The sequence below is a fragment of the Anarhichas minor genome, unplaced genomic scaffold (assembly GCF_050575085.1).
Source record: "Anarhichas minor isolate MPS153535 unplaced genomic scaffold, ASM5057508v1 ptg000051l, whole genome shotgun sequence".
Taxonomy (NCBI): Eukaryota; Metazoa; Chordata; class Actinopteri; order Perciformes; family Anarhichadidae; genus Anarhichas; species Anarhichas minor.
In genome coordinates, this window is record NW_027466497.1 from 1,636,188 (window position 1) to 1,655,955 (window position 19,768).

The following is a 19,768-nucleotide window of genomic DNA, read 5'->3' on the forward strand; positions in this document are numbered from 1 at the left end:
ACTATACGGACACAACACTGAGGGTCGAATTCACAATCCTCCGGCTTTTGCGGATGCTAAACCTGCACATAAAAAGACAACAAGAAACCTGTAATTCTTAAAGAACCTGCCACTGGTGAAATGCATGGCTAACTGCTCTGCCAAGCAAATAGCTTCTTGGTGGTCCTGTAATATGCACATATTTAAATTATTTAATGTGCATTAATTTGGCTTTAAATAAACCTCATTTCAAAAACAGTTAAATTCACAATGATCAGCGCTAATATCCACACGCAGTTAATGCTATTCATCTTTGGGAAGTTGATGGTAGCCTAATTTAAGTGCATAAGGGGTCAGCTCAAAACCATATACAAATTTGTTTTGTTATGCCTTGTGACAGTTTCTATCTTTTGTGAATTGGACCTTGAGAGGGGGCAGATAGCGGTTGCAAGTGATGCGCAATTCATGCTGCTATCAGCAGCCGCAATCCATTCCTTGTGAATTCCCCCTTTAATGTAAATTAATGTAAAAGTAATGAACTCTGAAGCCACAGGCCCCGCTGCAGCTGCACTGACAGCATGTCCCTATTTTTGCCACGGGCCTCTATTAAAATAATCGTGTCAATTGAGTTGTTCTATGGAGGAGTACAGTGTATCATTTTGGAATAATGGCGGCTTTTAGAGTGTATTTTGGTTGTCTGTATGGACCTGGTAAGAGCATCCCTAGCTTATAAATGTCTGCAGTCATTACAAAGTTATTGATAAGCACAATTAAGCCAAGAGTTGGAAACTTTGTTGTGTTGTGATTTTGTTTTTCTTATATAGCTATCTTAGCAGTGTTCCTCGTATGAAATATTAGACTTAAGCCCTCCTCTGCTAATCTAAGCCTTTAACTATACACTATACCACTCATAGCTTTACTCAAGTCACTGTGTTCTGTTGGCACTTACGGACACAGACAGGAGTACGTCCTGACCAGCGGTGATCCTGTTCACAGATTCGCACCGACACCCCAATGAGACGAAATCCTGGGTTACACTGGTACACAACGCTGCCTCGATAGTTATAATTCTCTCCATTTATCTGTCCATTCACGATGGGCTCCGGGGAGCCACAATGGCCAGCTATGGATGAGTGAAGAAGAAAAGAGTAACGGTCAGACATAAGTGTTTCTAAAGAAATTTGAAGCAAATTTCAAGACTTTATGAAGTTGTACTCATTTTTGGGTAATGAGGATTCTCACCTAGACATTGGACCTGTGTTCCACTCCAAAGCCCATTGGACATACACTCTCGTACCCGAGAGCCAACCAAGGTATATCCTGTGTTGCAGGAGAAAATGGCAGTGGCTCCATAGACAGTCAGTGTTCCAATCTTGTTGCCATTTGGTGGAGTCCCAAGGTCCCCGCAGGAGATGACTGAATGAAGAAACAATATCATGTGTTACAATCCCATAGGTTCAAAATACAATCAACAAGAATACTAATTTGTTTTGTTTGGAAAATGGTTTTGATTGGCTTTCAGTCATTTCGTTTTGGTTGGAAGATTAGCGCCTGTTTAATTATCACAGTGGAATAAAATACATTTGGATTATATTTATATTTATGCTTGGTAAATTACTTTTGAGGGACTGAACTCAAGAAACTGGGAAAATTAGACCATGGGATGTGCAGTATACACTTACTCTCGCAGACTGGCCGTGGATCTGGGTAGTTCCAGGTGCTGTTGGCCTGGCAGCGAATGACCCTTTGACCCCTGTAGTAATATCCAGGGTCACATATGATCATCATTATAGTGTCATATTGGTTCTGAGTACCATAGATCAGCCTCCATCTCCCATGTTCCACAGCAGAGTGGCCTATGTCAGGGCAGGTCACCGCTGGAAGGTCAGAGGATAAACAAACATTATTAAATTACACATTTATATGTGCTTGGTACCAGTTAACTGTCGGGAATATTTGGGAAAACTTAAATATGGCCAAGTTTTAAGAGTTTGTTCAATTGATAATACTGCAAAGAAATAAACTGACAGTAAGATAAATACTCACGAACACATCTGGGAGGGGCCTCAATGGGGCTCCAACTCCCAGATTCCTGACAGATCACTGAGGTGGTGACAGGCCCTGCGATCCGAAATCCGGGATTACACTGGTACGTGGCCCTGGCTCCTAAAGAGAAGTCCTGCCCCCCAATACTGCCATTGACCGGAGGCACTGGCATTCCACACGACGTGACTAGAAGGGAACGAGGGGTGTGGTGGAAAGGTAAGATAAAAAAAATGTGGTTGGTAGAATGAAATCACATTTAGCAAAGTGTATTTTAATAACCATCTTTGCATGCAGAGTGTCTAGCTCACAATAGGCTTCCTGAACAAATACACTCCCAGAGCCGGCAATGATGTGCAGTAAACATTAGCTCAGGCTGCCATCTGCAAAATAGTAAACAACCAGGTCTAGAGAGAGCTCATGCAATTCATGTGGAGATTACACCTGGTACAGACTTGACCAGGCATTGAATGGCAGCCCTCCTGCTCCGTTTTCTCTTCAGTTGATACTAATAATAACTCTGGTTGGAAACTAGACTCTGGAAGTAGAGCTTTTAGATTTGATGGTTTTGTGATGGCATATAAAGGAAAATCTGAACACAAATAAATGGAGAATTTACTAAAATTAGGAATCAATAAAGATGGTTTAACAGCATCACAGTTTTCTAAAATCTAGTAAAAATAAAATATAATAAAGTAATAATAGCACAGTGACAGATAACTGCAGATAACTGTGACTATCAGACATATAAAACAATTTAATTCAGGTAAACTAAATATCATTAATCTGAGTCAAAGTTATCTTCAGAGTGAATCTGAGGGATGGTGAAGTGAGCTTCCTTGAAGCATGCCTGAGGCTGAGGGGCTGTTGGTGATGGCGCACTGTCAGCTGAAATCATACTTTTGATCCAAAGCAAACGGATCCAGTGATGTTTTATTTCAATCAACTTAAATCCGAACGACTGAACCTACAAAATACATTTGCAACAAAAAAAATGTTCTTTAGCTCAGCACGCCACTTAGGCAACGACTGTTAAAATCTTGTTTTCAGGTCTACTTCACTACTTTTGAGAAGTGGGACTAAATGCTGAATGAACTCAGTCACAATGATAATGATATTGACGAAAAGCAAAATTCCTGGACAGCTTGATTTGTATTATCAATATGAAATTATCCGGCCCAGCTGTTTTTTTTATATCTGTCTAATTTATATTTATAAAAAATAATCTAGTCTATCTAATCTGTTTTTCTTAACAACTTCCAACCTTCTCTTCCTTACTCGTGACCTGCTGCTATGATTGGGCCCTTACCTTGGCAAAGTGGCACCGGTGCATTCCACTGGTAGATCCCCTGTGCAGTCCGAGTGCATGTTGCGCTGCTCTGACCAATAAGCCGGAAGCCCAGGTCACAGCTGAAACGCAGGGTGCTGCCCAGTTTAGTGCCTGTAAGACTGTGCACTGTGCCATTTACAGGGTTGTTGTGAGGGCTACAGTAGGCCACTATGAAAAAAGAAAAGAAAAAGGTAAAGATATAAATATGCATACCGATAAAATTGAGTGCAACAGGCATAAAATCCCAAAAATGATGCAAGATGATGCAAGTTTTTATTGAGGTGGAGAAGGATTAATGCGCCTTCAATGGCACAGAGCCCCCGATCTCTTTTGCATCCTTCTTCCATGCCTGACGTGGTAAAGGAGGATGTATTAATATAAGCGCTACAATGCAATCTCTTTAAGGCAAAAACCGCAGACTGCAGAGTGAAGAAAAATTGATTAAAGGAAACTAATGTTCTGCAAAGCAAAACAGGAGTTTGTCAGCGGCAGCAGAGCAGGATCATAAAAGTGATAGATACATAATAACAGGAACAAAGTATCTGTTTTTGTTTGTAGACTAAATTGGTGGCTGCAATAATCATGTGGAGTATCATCCCAAATGCCAGCAACAGATCCCATAAATTGCATTTTGCAGATCTCACAATAACATGACATCAATACACACAAACAGTCCTAAACAAACAGTCCTAAACAAGAACACACATTGTGAAAACATATAAAAAATATTGAAGAGATATATATATATGATGCAACAGAACATGGCTATGAGACTCAGAAAATTGTGCTCATTGTGGGGAGAGATTAAAATAGATGTGGACCATGGACACAAAAGAACGTATTATCCATTATTACCCTTGATCACTATGACCACATTACACACTATGAAAATAATGAAAATGGCCTCTCTTTAAAGTCAGCGGGAATATTTAGCGCTATGCAATCAGACAAAACTCCTTTACAGTGTAAAAACTTAAAGCCATGTCAGCGTTGTCATATTTATTCAGCATTTACGAGATGTTAGATGATACACAGTTAGTGCCCTTCAAACTTTGGACATCTTGTCAAGTATAGCATTCAAGTTTGAAACACTTCACAATCATCAAAGGATAAAATCTCAATTATGCCCTCACAAAGGTAAGGAATAGAACACCCACAAACCCACTGCTTAAAGGCAATCATATTTAAAACACCACCTGAGCTAATCCATTTTCCTTGGCAAGGCCTCCTCCTGTCAGTCACTGTGACTGGCGGCTTCCGAGCCACCCTTGAGTTCAATTCTTCACTTCTATCTGTGTCTAACTCATTTGCCCCTCTCTCTGCGTTCCTCGCTCCTTCCCTCCTCTCTCTGCCTATTATAGTATACAGCTTGTCTCACTGCAATCAGCCCTGCAGCTCAGAGGAATAAGATCTACATCGGCAGGTGACTGGATTGGAATAGATAATCGAGAGGAGGAGAAAGAGGGAGGGAGGGGGTTGGTGATACAGAAAAAGACATATGAGCATAAGGAAGATAGCGAGGAAGATAGTGACAGAGTCAGGCAGATTGTAGGTTGATTGAAGATTGGAAAAGATGAACTAAATGATGTGATGGAGGCACAGTGAGGGAAGCTACGGACGGAGAGAAGGAAAAGAAAACTAAGATGGCGGGTTGCTGGAGGAGATGTCTGCAAGTTGGTTGATGGAAGACCGGCCCGTGGAGATAAAAAGATGGATTGATGAAGCACACAGCCGAATACATGAATCTGCCTGTGCCATCTGTTTCTTTCTCCCGACCAAGGTAGTACAGAAGGCAACTCCATATTGACCACGGCAACTTGAGAGTTCTCAGCCATCACTTAGTCCGTCTGTCATTTAGTCTGCTATGGCAAAATCCATCATGGCAAAGAGGGGGGAAAAAAAGGGCAGAGAAACGACAGAACATCCGGTTGGGGAGACAGAGCTCCACTGAGAGGAGAGAGAGACGATTAGTCAATCTGGCTGAGTGGTGTTGATACAGAACGGAGGGAGCCTTTTAAATATTTACACAGTCATAATTCAGAGCAAGATATGCAGGTGTCGTGTACCAGCAGATCTTTCTTGGGAGCAGGACAGTACAGAAGAATAATAAGCAATACAAAAAAAAAACAGCGTTTACTAATTCCCAGGCCTGTGCCGCAGAGCAAAGGAGTGCTGCAGATGCCTGCCGCCCCCGGTAGGTTGTCATGGAGATGGGTCTTATTCCTAGCAATTTCAGCTGCAGTTGGCAGCAACATTGCTGGTCTTGTTGGCATAGTAAACCAAAGGCACCTCTGATGAGATCTAACACACAACAATGTCTAGAAGTAACAATGTCCTTCTGATAATCAATTCTAAATGGATGTTTGTATATAAAAAAAGGTCTATAACTTCAGGCTGGCGTGTGACTTGTCTTGACTCACCTGAGTAGCGTATGCGAAAGCCTTTGTGGCTGGTGGTGTGATCAAAGGACCAGTGCAGGTAGACTTTGTTACTGGAGCTGGTGATGCTCAGGGGGTTAGAGTAGTTACCACTGAGGGTAATCAGAAGAGGGCTCTGTCGTGATGGACCTGGGTTGAGAGAGAGAAAAAGAGAAAAAAATACTTTCATATAAACCACCACTGTTCCTGCGTCTTCAAAAGCATGCATTGTGTTCCATCATAGACACACTTGAAATCCGAAACAGTAATTTAAATTGCATTTTCCTTGTAAATGTAAATTGATAGAAATTCTCATTTGGTACGGATTGATTTTTTTAAAGTCTGTATTTTGATATAGTTTTCCCTGATCATGTCTTTTGAGGTATTGCACATTTTGTTACACTTGTGATACAAATCAAAAGTTGCTCAGCCTAATTATGGGAAAACAAAGATTTATTTCCATAATTGGCTCGGCAACCCCAAGGTTAGCAACCGTCTGTAGGAACACTAGTGTGTACGACCCCCGTTTTCTCAAGGCAGACTGGCAGAGTTGCTGTCTGTGCCTGTGATCAGATTAAAATGTGCAAGGGAGATGTAGATGTGCTGACCCCATCAAAGGGAGACTGTGTTAGTAGATGCAGAGACTTTTGTAAGGGGCAGTAAATTCATCTGTCCGGCTCATTTTAGCCTTTAATTGTGGATATTAGTGCAAATGAGTCTTTGGCCAAGGGAATGTGGTGGGCATCACCCAGAACAGGACTAAAAGGATAACAGGATAAAGAAAAGGTCAAAATAAGCATAATGCTGCTCACTAAATGACATGATACTGTACTGTGTATGTTGGTACACGTGTGTTCACTCACCATCAAAGATCTCAAGCTCATCAAACTGACGGCTGGTCTGGAACTGTTCTATCGTGAAGGTGATATTGTAGCCAGGTTCTACTTTTACCACCCAGGAGCAGGACTCAAAATGGGGGAAACCGTTGCCTGGTGACTGGCTCATGATGACACCTGTGGAAGCTGTCAGTACCTCATTCATGGGACAAGTCACTGTTGAGAGAAATAAAAGGCAGAGATATAAACAAACCATTATTCTTGTAATTCAAATTCAATTTTATTTTTTTTTTGTTTACTGGTCTCTCTGTTTTTTTTTTTTTTCAAGAATGCAAGTAACTTATCATGGTTGCTCATTGTTTTTAGTGAATCCAATTTACCTTGAAGCACAGATTGGATTGGTTAGACCCATGTTGTTGTTGGAGGGCAACTCAATGTGACTAAAAGCACATCTAAGCTAACTGTCATCCTGGTCCTGCTGCTGCCTCAGCAAACAAAGCTGTCCATGCTAAGTCAGTCCAAGAAACGGCCTATACGTTATGTAATATTACTGACTTGCCACGGGCATATTCCCTCCTCTTTGCTCATTGTCAGTATGTGACAGATGTGATGCTAACTTAACGCTTAATGCTCACATCTGCCTGGAAGACCTATTGCTGTGGCAGGTCTGGGCGGACCACATCCATCCGCTCTTCTAATTTCCCCCCTGCCATTGGTATTGTTAATGGACATCTCAATGACATCCTTTGACATTTCCAAGTGGTTTCAATCATTATCAGACGTTACATGGCGCTCCTGTCTGTTGTGTTTTTGCTGTGGTGCTGTAATCTGCCAGAGCTGTCCACACACACAGTGCAACCCCCCAAAAAACGGACTGTAACATGACAGGAAGCCAATGCTGGAACGATGTCACAATGCAACCGCCCCATGAGTGCTGAAGAAGGGGACTGTGAATTAACTCTTTCCACAGCAGAGAAAGATATACGTATACCTGAGTTGTACTAGCTGAATAAGATACCATTAACCCACATAAAGTAAACATTCTACCTTCAGAAATGAACTGTTTTCTATTGTATGTCACTGCTTCCTATATATCGCAAAGAATCCTAAGGGCCTACTTTGGCATATCTAATGGAATTAACTGATTTAACACTGAAAGCAGTTTGATAAGAGCTCTACAATTAACAAAAGACCATTTCAGAAAAAAAAACTAAAAACATACATTGCGCTTGTTAAACAGCAGCCAGAAGCTTTCCTTACATCCATAGCAAAAATAACGAAACACATAACAAGATGCTGCAAATGTGATTAAAAAACACTTCAAAGTGCACGTGATCAGGTGTTGTTTGCATGACATATTTTGTGTGTGTGTCTGTGTGTTTATCAACCAAGTGCAGCAGAATATCTAGCCCGGGGGTGTAAATGCCCCTGTTGTTTGCCACAATTTGAATACTTGAGCCTGTTCTGCCTCAGGGTAAGACAGCACTTGGCACTTGCAGGTCCTTCATTACAGTAGTGAAATAATGGATGCTCCGAATCACATTCCAGCAGCGCCTCCTTTGTGGGACAATGTGTAAACTTGTTTTTGTGTACGTGGTTGGGCTGTGTGTTTCTGTCAATGCACCGTCGTGTGTGTGTGTGTGTGGGTGTTTCTTGGCTTGTTCAACCTCCTCTCTAACCTCCTCTCTGTGTGTTCATAGGGGAAGAGATTATTAAATTTGCCAGGAAAAACATTCTGGCAGACAGCCTGGGTTAAACAGCATTTGCAAATAATCCTTAGCATTTTTTTTAATTCTGCTTGGCGCATCAACTAGGTGGGATTTATTGCCTCAGGAAATGTCAGATAAGCTGTCACTCTCAGGCAAGGCATGTTAAAATAAAGCAGGTTCCAGTCAAACTTTTTTTTGCCTTTCATTATATTGGCATTACAGTAGCAGCAAATCCCAATAAAATGTAGTAGGACAAAAAAATATATATATATATATATATATATATATATATATATATATATATATATATATATATATATATATATCTGCAGATGTTTACCTTAGGTCAAGAATCTGTATTAGTGGTTATGCCTTTATTGAATAGTTAACAGTATCGCAATCAATGAGAGGAGAGAAAGATGGGGAATGACATGCAACGAAGGTCTTCAACTGGGATCAAACCCCTCCACCACCGGGGTGTTTCTCAGCAACATATAGTGATTCGATTTAAATTAAGCTAAAGTAGCTGTTATCAAAACAATAAAGGGACATTTTGCAAATTGGTATGAGAGTAAAATTGCCGTTTGAGAGCAACATCTCAGCCAATACAATTCCTTCATGTACAACGGTACACACTGCAATAATAGTGCCATCATGTTGTATAATGTAGTCAGAAATCTATAAAGTTCTCTGAGCATCTAACTTTGAAAGCAGAAGGAGAAGTAATCTACTTTCATCCCAAATTCCAGAAAGACAGTTCACCAAGTCTCTGAAATCATTTACAACATCAAGCACTTCAGTGGACGTGAGTAAAAAAAGCTTGAATCCATCATTGATAGTGAAACCGATTGTGCCGGGAAGTAGCATATACAATCTAAGAGTGAAGTTCTTTAAACAATCAATTCTCCGAGGATGAGATGTGTGTTGTCAGTGACCTTTCAGAAAGCTCCAACGTGTCTTCAAAACTGCCTTCAGCTTGTCTTGGAGCTGATGGAGAGAGACAGTCAGGGGCTCTTATCTATAGCTATCTTTGAAATGAAGCATTACTCTGTGTGGTTGTAAACAAAAGGGTATTAGGGGACACATCTGACAGCTGGAAAAAGGCAGCAACACAAAAGGTGAGATCAACATTGATAGGGCTCAAAATGAAATTTCACTTTAATGAGACAAGGAATGGAATACGCCGGTAGCAGGAACAGCAATCTGTGAGGCATCCCTTCTGTCTGTGTATAAATTGTTCATAGTATGCAACAGCCCCCCAATAAAAAAATGTCGTGGGGAGGCTTCCGTGCAGACAAGCACAGATGTGCATCTGCATCCATACTTGAACATTTGTGCACTCCAGTATGAAAGTGTGGACGCGCATAAATCCGCAATACATCAAGCTTGAAGTGCTGCGGTGCTGTTGAGATGTCTTTACTCATGTTGGTATTTAATTAGCATAAGCTGAAGAGCAATAACAAGCTGATTGAAGGGGATGGGCCACAACATAAGCATTAGCGTGGATCAGGCCCTAACAACTCTGGGAAGTCAGGGATGACAATGACAATGTGGGAAAAAAAAGGGGCAGCTGTAATCCATTCTGTAGGACTAAAAGAAGGGGGCTAGGGCAAAAAAATAATCTGCGGAACAAAAGGCGAGGCGAGGGAGGCGAAGGGACCGAGTGGGATGAAGAAAGCGAGCTAGCTGTGAATCTAATGTGATGAGTGATTATGCAGGTTTTAACCAGACATCTGTCTGGGGGATAAACACAGGGATTTGGGATCATCAGAGCTCATTGTGTTTCAATAAGGAATTCAAGCAACACTTTGTACTGATGCGGTTGCACTGTGTGTGTGTGTGTGTGTGTGTGTGTGTGTGTGTGTGTGTGTGTGTGTGATGCTGGAACTCCCCGTGGTCGCAGAGCGCAAATGTAGTTAAGGGCTGAGGGTCCAATGCAACCCAGTTTAATCAAACAGCAGGGAAATCAAATAATGCACAAATCAACTGGTTGCTCCAATGGCAGGAAACACAAGACAGGCTAAACCCATTTGTCATCTTGACCGACAATAATTCTCTGGATTAAATAATGAAAAAAAAACAAGAGTGGTGACTTTTATCTATTGGCCTGTTTGTCAGTGTTGGGAGAAAGAAAGAAGGCAGATCTGGGTATTGATCGACACCTGCGGGTAAACATGTGTAAATACCTTGCACTGTGTTCTGATTTGAACCAGCCTCACAGATTACAAAATAAGTAAAAGAACAGAGAATAAAGGGCATAATGTGTTATATAAGAACAGAAGTCTGACGCTAGTGAATCAGAGGAGAGAAGTGGCGAGTGAGGGAGGAGGGAGTGCAGACGGAAGGGAATGCAGAGGATGAGAGAGGATACTGGCGCTGAGGGGCAAGCAACACTGCAGAACCGCCTGTGGGCTCCAGTGCTGCTCTCTGGCTTCACAATGACAACATCCACTGCTGTGGAACCCAGACACATGCTAGACCAGTGTGTATGTTTATACAGTATACGAGTGTGTGATTTGTGCAATTTGAAAGTGTATGTGTGTTGTGGGGTGGGGGCAGCGAGACGTGCGCACGGGGGGGGGGGGCTTGTCAGAGCTAGAAGTGGTGATTTGATAGGTGCAGCTGCAGCCGGCATGTCCTCTGCATTTCAATGAGCTGTGCACTTCGTCTCTTTGCTGCCCTCCAACTAAGTCACTCTGTGTCTCACCTCGCTTTTTAACTCCTGTCCTACTCTCACTTACTCGCCATCCCTCTCTGCTCATTTAGCAGTCTCTCCTCTATTTTTCCAGACAGATTTAATTTGTTTTCCTTCAGAATTCTGCTTATTCAGAGTAATCTCAACTGTTCTCTTCCTACCCTACGCTCTTCTCTCCCCAACCAATCTTCTTACTTTCTTCCCTGCTCTCAACTTCCTCTCACTCTACCCTGCACTGCCTCAGCTTCTGCTATCTGTGGCTCTCCTCTCCATCAACCGGGTCTGTCTATGCAGGCAACGTGACAGCTTGCACGAAGACTGAATATGGTGGAACTGTTGGTCCCCGAGTATAAGTGTCTCTCAGCATAGGGTGAAAAATGAACGGGCCACGTAAAACAAGAACATACAGTAAGCACATAGTCACGGCTGCAGATGTCTGCGAGTGCAGTGAAAAGTTAGCTGGAAAAAGGCAGAACTTCATCGACGAAAAAAGAAATGCACTCACAAAGGATTTTTCTTACTCGCTATTTTCCTCACTTGCACCTCTGTATCCTGGGTTCCACGTCTTTAAAATCAGCGCAAAATCTTCCCCTTTCATTGCCCTCTTTCTTTTACCAACTCTTCTTCCCTTTTCACCTCATGCTGAGAGCATTTGCATATTTTTCCTATTTAGCACTCCAAATTAGTTGCATTTATCAAACTCCACTTACTCTCCCATGTCCACCACTTAACCCACAAAACAGAGTGAGCCACAAACAAGGACAATGACAGAGGATAAAAAACATTTTTTTATTTTAAAGAAAGTGATAGAATGAAGGATATATGCTTTTATGATATTATGTGGCTGAGAAAAAACAAGAGGGACCCCTCTCTCCACCCAGTCTCTTGCCCAGAGCTAAAGTATTGCACACAACATACAGTGCTATGATGATACGGTGTGCTGGGAACACTGCGCTCATTGATTCCTCTGGGAGGACAATATCTCAGCATGTAGAGGGCACCACAACAGCCACCCTCAGCCTCATGGGAGCCAAGTATCATCCACAGAGATGGAAAGTGCTACCAAACTGATATGCAGCTGCGGCTCCATGACTGCAGGCAGAAAGTGTACCCACGGGAGCCAGAAATAAAGGCAAAACTCAAACTAGTCCATGAGTCTATGATTAGAGTGAAATGATCATGGCTAGCCCTGCTGAAAGTAAACTCACAGAGGATGCCTTGGCAGAGGAAGAGAGTGTTTCAATTGTGTTGGGATACATTTGTGTAACACAATGACTTGTCATGTAGTCAATATGAAGTGTCTTTATATGTGGTATAGAGAAAATGTAGCTAAAGAATGCATGTACAGCACATCATTTACCAGCTGCACCTATTGTTTCTACGCTGGTGCATTGCACTGCTGGTGTGATTTGGACTTTTAGAGATCCTCGCTTATATGAGTATAGTGTCCTCTGTGTTTGCTGCTATTTGATCAGCTGATATACATTTTTTTGGAGATAATGCATACATAAAGACACACTGTATTGCACCAGCAAGTGGACAACAAACTGCAGTAATCATCAGCATTCAGTCACGTATCAAAGAGGCCTACATATAACTAAACACAAAGACATTTCTGAACCCTTTCACAGTATTTTTATAGTCCATAGAATTATAGGGAGTTAAAAGAAAAGGAGCAGGATGAGAAAAACACACTAAATGCAGCTAAGAGGGAAAGCGTTATCAAGATGTGAAAAAGGAGAACTCCTGAGTGCAAGGTCGTAGGTGTGATCCTTGGACCTGCGGGATAAATATTGGCAGGGACAGTGAAAGAGCGGTGCTTGCCTCTCCATCCCTCCCCCAAGGTGCTCTCGAGCAAGGCCCTTAAAGAAGCAGTGGCCATGGATGTATAAAGGGGAAGGCAGTGAGAGCAAGCAGTATGGTAAATCCGGAGGGGGTTATTCTTTGGGGTGTTGAGTTCAAATATGAACAATCTCCGTCCAGAATCGCTGACTCCACCTTTAACCAACCGTTCAAGTGAAGTTGCTCGGTGGCCAACCGTGTGAGTGTATATATGGCCTTACTGAAAAAGAGTTTTCAAGCCCAGTGCATTCACTTACCATCACATGAGGGTGGAGGCCCCTCGAACTCCAAGTGTGTCCCCAACCGGCAGGTCATGATGCTGTTTCCACTTAACTGGTAGCCTGGAAGACATCGGTAGCGCACTATGTCCCCTGAACAGAGAGATATGGGGGGGAGGGAGAGGTACAGTTAATGAGGGGTCAGAGATGGTGGCAAGAATCCAGGCTAACATCTCTTCATACACCAACCAGGGCTCCTTAGTCACAATACAGAAGTAATCATGATCCATTGTGTGTCTCAGTAAAAGCAAAAGTTAACAGTGAAAAAAACGTACCATAATAAATCCTCACTGGGGATCCTATAGATGAAACACTATGTCAGTGTTGCTTCCTTTGTGTCTTTGAATAATAATGCGGCAAAGAGGTATGCAAATAAACAGATAAGGAGAATTAATCTCCATTGTCTTCTACAGGGGAGAATGAGAGCACCCTCTCATGTCCCTCTGGCTTTCTGATTATTTTGTCATAATTATTCATTTAGAATGCTGCCTCAAAATCCTCCGGGTTTTGTTGTTCGGGTTGAGTCTGCATTCAGTTCAATTGCCTTATGGGATATGTAGTCAGTATAGGAGTCAGTAAACCTGGGGGAGTGTAACCTATCATAGTCAAAATGTGAACTGACAGTGTGAATAACTATTATAAAGTCACGACGGGATCGACATCCAATACAAAAAAGTCAGGAGTGCCTAGATAGCAGTGATTGTGGGTGGCTGCATGTGGATGAATATGCCTTTTAGTGACAGCGTTTCCACACCTACCGATTTTAAACTCTTTGCTTGCCATCAGGATCTCTGCGTTAGGAATGATGGGGGGAGGCAGGCAGAACTGCAGTCTGTAGGCTTTATTGAGAGTATCAAAGACATGAAAGGAGTCAAACACAGAACGTGCAAAGATGTCTAGTGGAAGTAATGATCGTGGCAGGAGAGTAATTTACATACCTTGATAGTTGATGCGGAATAGTCCACCCTTATCTGTGTTGCTGCGGAAACGTATCAGCACCTGATTGGATGTGCTACTGGGCGGGTCATTCGGCTCTCCATCAGTGAACACTCCCAGTTTCCTGGCTGTCTCCTGTGGACCATCCCTAAAAGAAAAGAAGAAAAGAAAAAGGTCACAGGTCAACTCAAACTTCAACTGGAGCAATTCACTGGAGTAAAGTGATGATAATTAACGATGAGGATATTCTGTCAGCAGCCTCTGCTCAAATGCTCACACGGTCTAGAACCATAAAGTACCTTGAGTCTCTGTAACGCATATCTGTGAGAAAAACCAAACAAAGCCGCATGCCATATTATTGTCAAGCAGCTTCCAGCAGCAGAGTATAACCAAGCTGCGCTCACTTCGTCATACCCGAGGCAATTACTCTGGGCTGCTCTGTGTGATTATGTTGAAAAAAGGTAAGAATTACAGATGAGCGTGAAATGACAGGTCTGGATTGCGCTGTTCCTGCTAACTGCCATCCAATGGGAGTGTCTCTGGAAGCTGCAGCCCAGCCTTGGCAGTCCCCTGGCGTGGGCATGGCCGATTAAGCCAGCTCCCAGATTCCTGCCACAACCATTCAGCTTAAAAACCATCTGTCTTTGGCTGTCAGACTGGGCATGGGAGATTACAAGCAGCTCTGGAAACGGCTGGCTAGGGACTGCTGCCTGACAGCCCTCTGGCCAAGCCGCCATTACGGGGTCCATTTCCTTGGCTCAGTAGTTCAGTGGATAGATACACAGCGGTAGTAACTGGAAACTGGGGAACATGATAGTCCCCATTTTGGCTCTGCATGAGCTTGTTGGGAAAGATCAGGACAGTGGGGGCCATTTACAGAAGATCAACAATACGCTAAAAGTGGACATTTTAGCTCACTTTAGCCATGTATACCTACTGACATAAACTCCCCATGCACTGAAAAAAAATCTTCACACAAATTTCTAGAAGCAGCCCAAGGCATTACACATAGATGTCACCCCACGCCATGTGGACTTCTCATGTGGTCGTCAAGTTGCCAGGTTGACTGGCAGTCAGATCTCCGGTCTCACTGAGAGCTGGGACCTTTGGAGCTTGTCTCAGGGAGAGGGGATCAACTGGGACTGGCAACCGCCATGCATGCAAAATCCTGTCGTTGGTCGCACATATGGCAGGCCCAGCCGCGCATTATGGAGATGATGAAAGGAAGCTTTACCCCCTTGATACTCGGTCAGGCAAATAGACACACACCTACCACATACCTGTTCTAACACAAAAACCAACATTTCAAAGTATATTACAGTATGTCATAAAATGTAGTATAAACATATCTGTAGCCCCTGGCAGCAGTCATTTCTTACCAGACAGTGATAAAATCGTGTGGCCCATGAACCTGAAGAAGAGTGAAGTTGATTTTGATGCCGAAGCCGTGAGCCACAGTGATCAGCCAGGAGCAGTCAGCTGAGCTAGGGTACTCCTCTGGGTAACCCGGGGAGAAGATGGTCCCATTGTCCGATGTGATGTTCCCACCGCAAGGCACTGAGGAAGGGAGAAAGGGAGGCAGAGTATATATATATCAGCGGGCCAAGAATACAACAGGACACATCCATAATTCAGCCGCAATCGGTTGAAAAAGGGGATTTTTCATCCCCTGCTTCTTCTGCTTCGCTTCTCAGTGTCCCCCCCCCCCCCCCCCCCCTCTCCTTTACTCTTCGTCTAGTGCCCAGGGGCTTGTCTGAGCTAAAGATTAGCCGTTAAAGCCTGTTAGCAAGTGGGGACTTGGATGGAGTGTTTTGCTCAGATAAGGCCTCAACCCTTTCCCACTGGGGTGAACAGAGAGAGTGTGGATATGAGGCGAGGGGTTGGTGTGGACTGGGCTTTTGAGGTTGTGTGTATACAGTTAGTGTATGAGAAGTGGATATCTGTGTATGAGTTTGAGTGACAGGAAAGGTTAAAACAGCATGTTTATGTCAGAGCTGACGACACTATAGAACCCCACAAGTCCACACATGGCTGACATCCTGAGGTAAAGAAAATACCCTGCACAGCCTGACAAATACAGTAACACTCACTCTCACACACACACACACAAACTACCCTGCACCCAGCATCCAATCTGCATGCATAGAAATTGTAACTATATTTCAAACATTCCTCAGGAACTCAGGAGGCTCTAACCAACTTAACGATTACGCTTAACATTCCCGCTGGTGCCCTTGGAGAAACCCCATGTTCACTGTGGCGAAGCATGAGAAATCAGGAAGGAGTGGTAATCGCAGAAGTGCAGGCATCTTAAGCAACCCAGACGAGTATTTAGCTTAACGGCACACCCGTCGACGGCTATGGGCATATGATCTTTCCCAATGCAGAGATTGCATGTTGTATCCTTCTGTTTCCGTGTCAGGTTATGTGTGTGTTCATGTTATATAGCCGTCTGCTTTAGCCCTGTGACCCCTGTGTTGCTGGCTCACCTGTTAAATAAACCTTGAACACTATGGAGTTGTTCATATGGCTGACGCCATCAACAGGCAAGCTACATAAACCTGCGAATATGTCGATGGCTTTTATTGTGAAAGATGATAACAGAAGAAGTGGATCTGGTCTGAGCTGCCTTTGTCATGGTTGAATGGAGTAATAAAGTTTGCTTTCCTGGCTCGGGCTACAGAACATCCACGTAATAAATATAGGCGCAACTCATCCTGCTTCACATATGTGATGCCTTTATTCGCTGTACAAAAGCCCTGGAAAAAAAAATCGCCTTTGTTCTGAAAAACAATTACATCCCTTTTTTGCCGTGTAATATCCACGTTTTGTGTGAAAGTATTTCTGAAAAAAACAATGGTTCAAAAGAAAGATATGGACGTGTGGAAAAAATGTGTCAAGGCTTTAAACAGGTGCCTGGGGTGGAAAACAGTAAAGCTTATGTTGTGATGATAGCTGCATGTGGGAAAATTACGATGATTCATTCTCGTAAAAACTCTCTCTTTATCAGTTTAATTTAAAACTTGCTTTGGTCAATGATAAGAATAATTCAAATAATGTATGGAAGAGATGAGCGAAGGTGTAGAGAGAAATAGAAACAGCCCAAAAAAGGAAGGGTACAGTGATATCACTTTATAGTAAGAACATTGTATTATGATAATGCCAAGACGAGTATGTGAGTGGAGGCCAAGTAACAAAAATCAATGTCTCTCATCCCTCTCAGAGAAAATCTGTGCAAATACTGCAGTGACAGTGAGTGTGAAGAGCAGGCTGTACTGGGTCAAATACAGATGTAACAGCATGGTTTGCTGCCATGTAATAACAGCTATGCATGTGAGCTGAGAGGAGATAAGCTAAATATTATCTTGTCAATTTGCTGTCCTAAATGACTATCTTCCAGTAAATGGGTAAACTGGTTACCAACCGACCAAACTTTTCCTACTATCGCATATGCATCGGATTGAGAGTTAACGATGTAACTACGATTCTATGAGTGACCACCAGAGGCAGCGCTTTAACACTGAAGATCTTCTGTCTCGAGAACGTGCATGTCGGTATTTATATCAAAAAAAGTCACCTTGGATGACTTATAATAAGTAGAGTATTATATAAGTAAAGTATAATAAGATGAGCATTTTCCCGATTAAGATGATGCAGAAAAACCTGGCAGGAGGATCGGAGATATTTGCTGAAGTAGACAAAAAGTGGAGGCCAATTGGATTAGAATTGCAGACTTGCATCGATGTTGATGCATAATGAATAATGTGGGATTACTACTCCTTAGTTCATGGGCTATTTGGGATATTTTGGGGTAAAGTCAAATATTAAGTAAATAATCACACAAGCGTATGTATGTGGGCCTAGTCCTTCGCGTCCTTTTACATCCCTCACACACAGGTATCATTTTCTTGGATAATCATTTTTCAGCTTTAAACGTCATGTGAATATTGAAGATGCCTATAAAAAAGAAAATTGCTATGGAAGAATACACTTCCTCCTGTTCCCTCTTCATTTTCCCTCTGTTGCTCCCCATCTCACTTGCATTTATCTCCCTGCTCGCCCATTCAGAGTTCCAGTGTCACGGCCATCACCTCCCTGTGTAATTTTGCCAGCCTTATTGAATGATTATTCAATCGACAGCCAGAACGTGAGAATGTGGGTGAAGGACGAGGCAAAAGAAAGAGCACCCATTACTTTTCTTTTCAATTCAGGCCCTCTGTTATTCCTCCTTTGTTTGCCTCCAGTCATCTTTAGCACAGTATTGATTCTCATTGAAGAATACTTTGCTTCATTAATAGTGGATAATAATTCACTATAATTGCATTATTCATAATAGATAATCATTATCTCCATAGCCCCACTTCACACTAATGATGCTCAATAGCTCACTACGTTCTAAACAGGAAGTCATGTTCTTACTTGCAGTGTAGTTGGGCCACTTGTTTGGAAGACTACTTAGTGGTCGGACTACTCAACGTGTTAATATGACGTAGTGTTTGGATATTAATATGACAAATCTCACAACCCCTACCTTCGCAGCGAGGGAAAGGGTGATCCCAATTGCGCGTGGTGCCGTGCTCACAGGTTAGGATGGCATGTCCCATTAGCTGATACCCAGGCAGACACTCGAAGGAAATAGACTGGCCCACATTGTAGCCAGCACCCACCACCACTCCATAACGGAAAGGCTCTGGATCGAGGCACTCCTGTAGCTCATAAGCTGAGGGAGAGAACATCATGTACATCAGTCTATTTGAATCAGTAAACATTTTTCCTGAATAGATGCTGTTAATCAGACTCATTGTAAACACTCACATAGCATTAAGACACAATTAAAACATGCTGTTATAACAAAATACTAGGTAGAGGGTCCCATATGCTCATTGTCTGTGACTGCCTGAAGCTTGTAATCAATTCACACCTTTACGAATATGCCTCAATATGCTCTGCTTTCTGATCCTGTTCTGTTCCTCCTTTTGCTCAACCTCCCACACACTTCTCTTCCCACTCTTCCTTCTCAGACAGGAGTGAGAAAATGCCAGGGGCAGGTTTGACTTGTGCTGGAGGAGTATGATGCAGTCATCAGAAGTAGTGTGGGTAAATAATTCCTTCTTTTTTTTTTTTATTTGTTTTCTTCCTCTCGGAAAGAAAAGCAAAGCAGGCAGTGAGCCTTGAAGAGCCAGGATATAAATATGACTAAATAAATTGATTTCTATGGATCGTAGCTTCCCTTTGTAGGAGATAACTCATGCAAATACTGCAAAAAGGGGGGTATTTGCAAATATAATGCTTGATTTATATGCTAATGTACATAATTATGTAAATGCACAATGACACCTTTTCGATTGCTGGCTCGGTTGTTGAAAAAAAATAAAAACTTTGTGTGCTTGTTGCATTTGCAGACATGGGCAATATATTCCTTGCTGCCATACAGATATGCAGTGAAGCCTTTTATTGGTACATGCTGAGGAAATCTTTTAAGTGATCAACAGTTGTGTATAGAGACATTTATAGATTCTGGGGAATTTACTGGGTCCGTGGGCTGATTAGTCTGACAGTCAGTTCAAGAGCCGATTCAGTAATGTTACGGCTTTACATGCATACACTTCACACTGAAATTACGCTAACACTGACGCTGTTTCTAAACATAATTCATCTCAGACTTTATGTTGTATTCTGTGATTGTGTCGATTAGAGAAATAG

The 19,768-nt window shown here is 42.5% G+C and overlaps 1 protein-coding gene across 1 annotated transcript in view; it reads right to left on the reverse strand.

Moving 5' to 3' along the window:
• csmd2 (CUB and Sushi multiple domains 2) overlaps positions 1-19,768 on the reverse strand; it is a 201,255-nt gene that overhangs the window by 21,862 nt on the left and 159,625 nt on the right. The window contains exons 43-54 of the mRNA XM_076075332.1: positions 18,597-18,785; positions 15,445-15,622; positions 14,068-14,213; positions 13,888-13,968; positions 13,109-13,222; positions 6,633-6,821; positions 5,773-5,919; positions 3,332-3,520; positions 2,026-2,211; positions 1,662-1,856; positions 1,222-1,395; positions 929-1,102 (exon numbers count right to left, since the gene is read on the reverse strand). Of these exons, the coding sequence (XP_075931447.1) occupies positions 929-1,102; positions 1,222-1,395; positions 1,662-1,856; positions 2,026-2,211; positions 3,332-3,520; positions 5,773-5,919; positions 6,633-6,821; positions 13,109-13,222; positions 13,888-13,968; positions 14,068-14,213; positions 15,445-15,622; positions 18,597-18,785 (1,962 nt within the window). The remainder of the gene's footprint in view (positions 1-928; positions 1,103-1,221; positions 1,396-1,661; positions 1,857-2,025; positions 2,212-3,331; positions 3,521-5,772; positions 5,920-6,632; positions 6,822-13,108; positions 13,223-13,887; positions 13,969-14,067; positions 14,214-15,444; positions 15,623-18,596; positions 18,786-19,768) is intronic.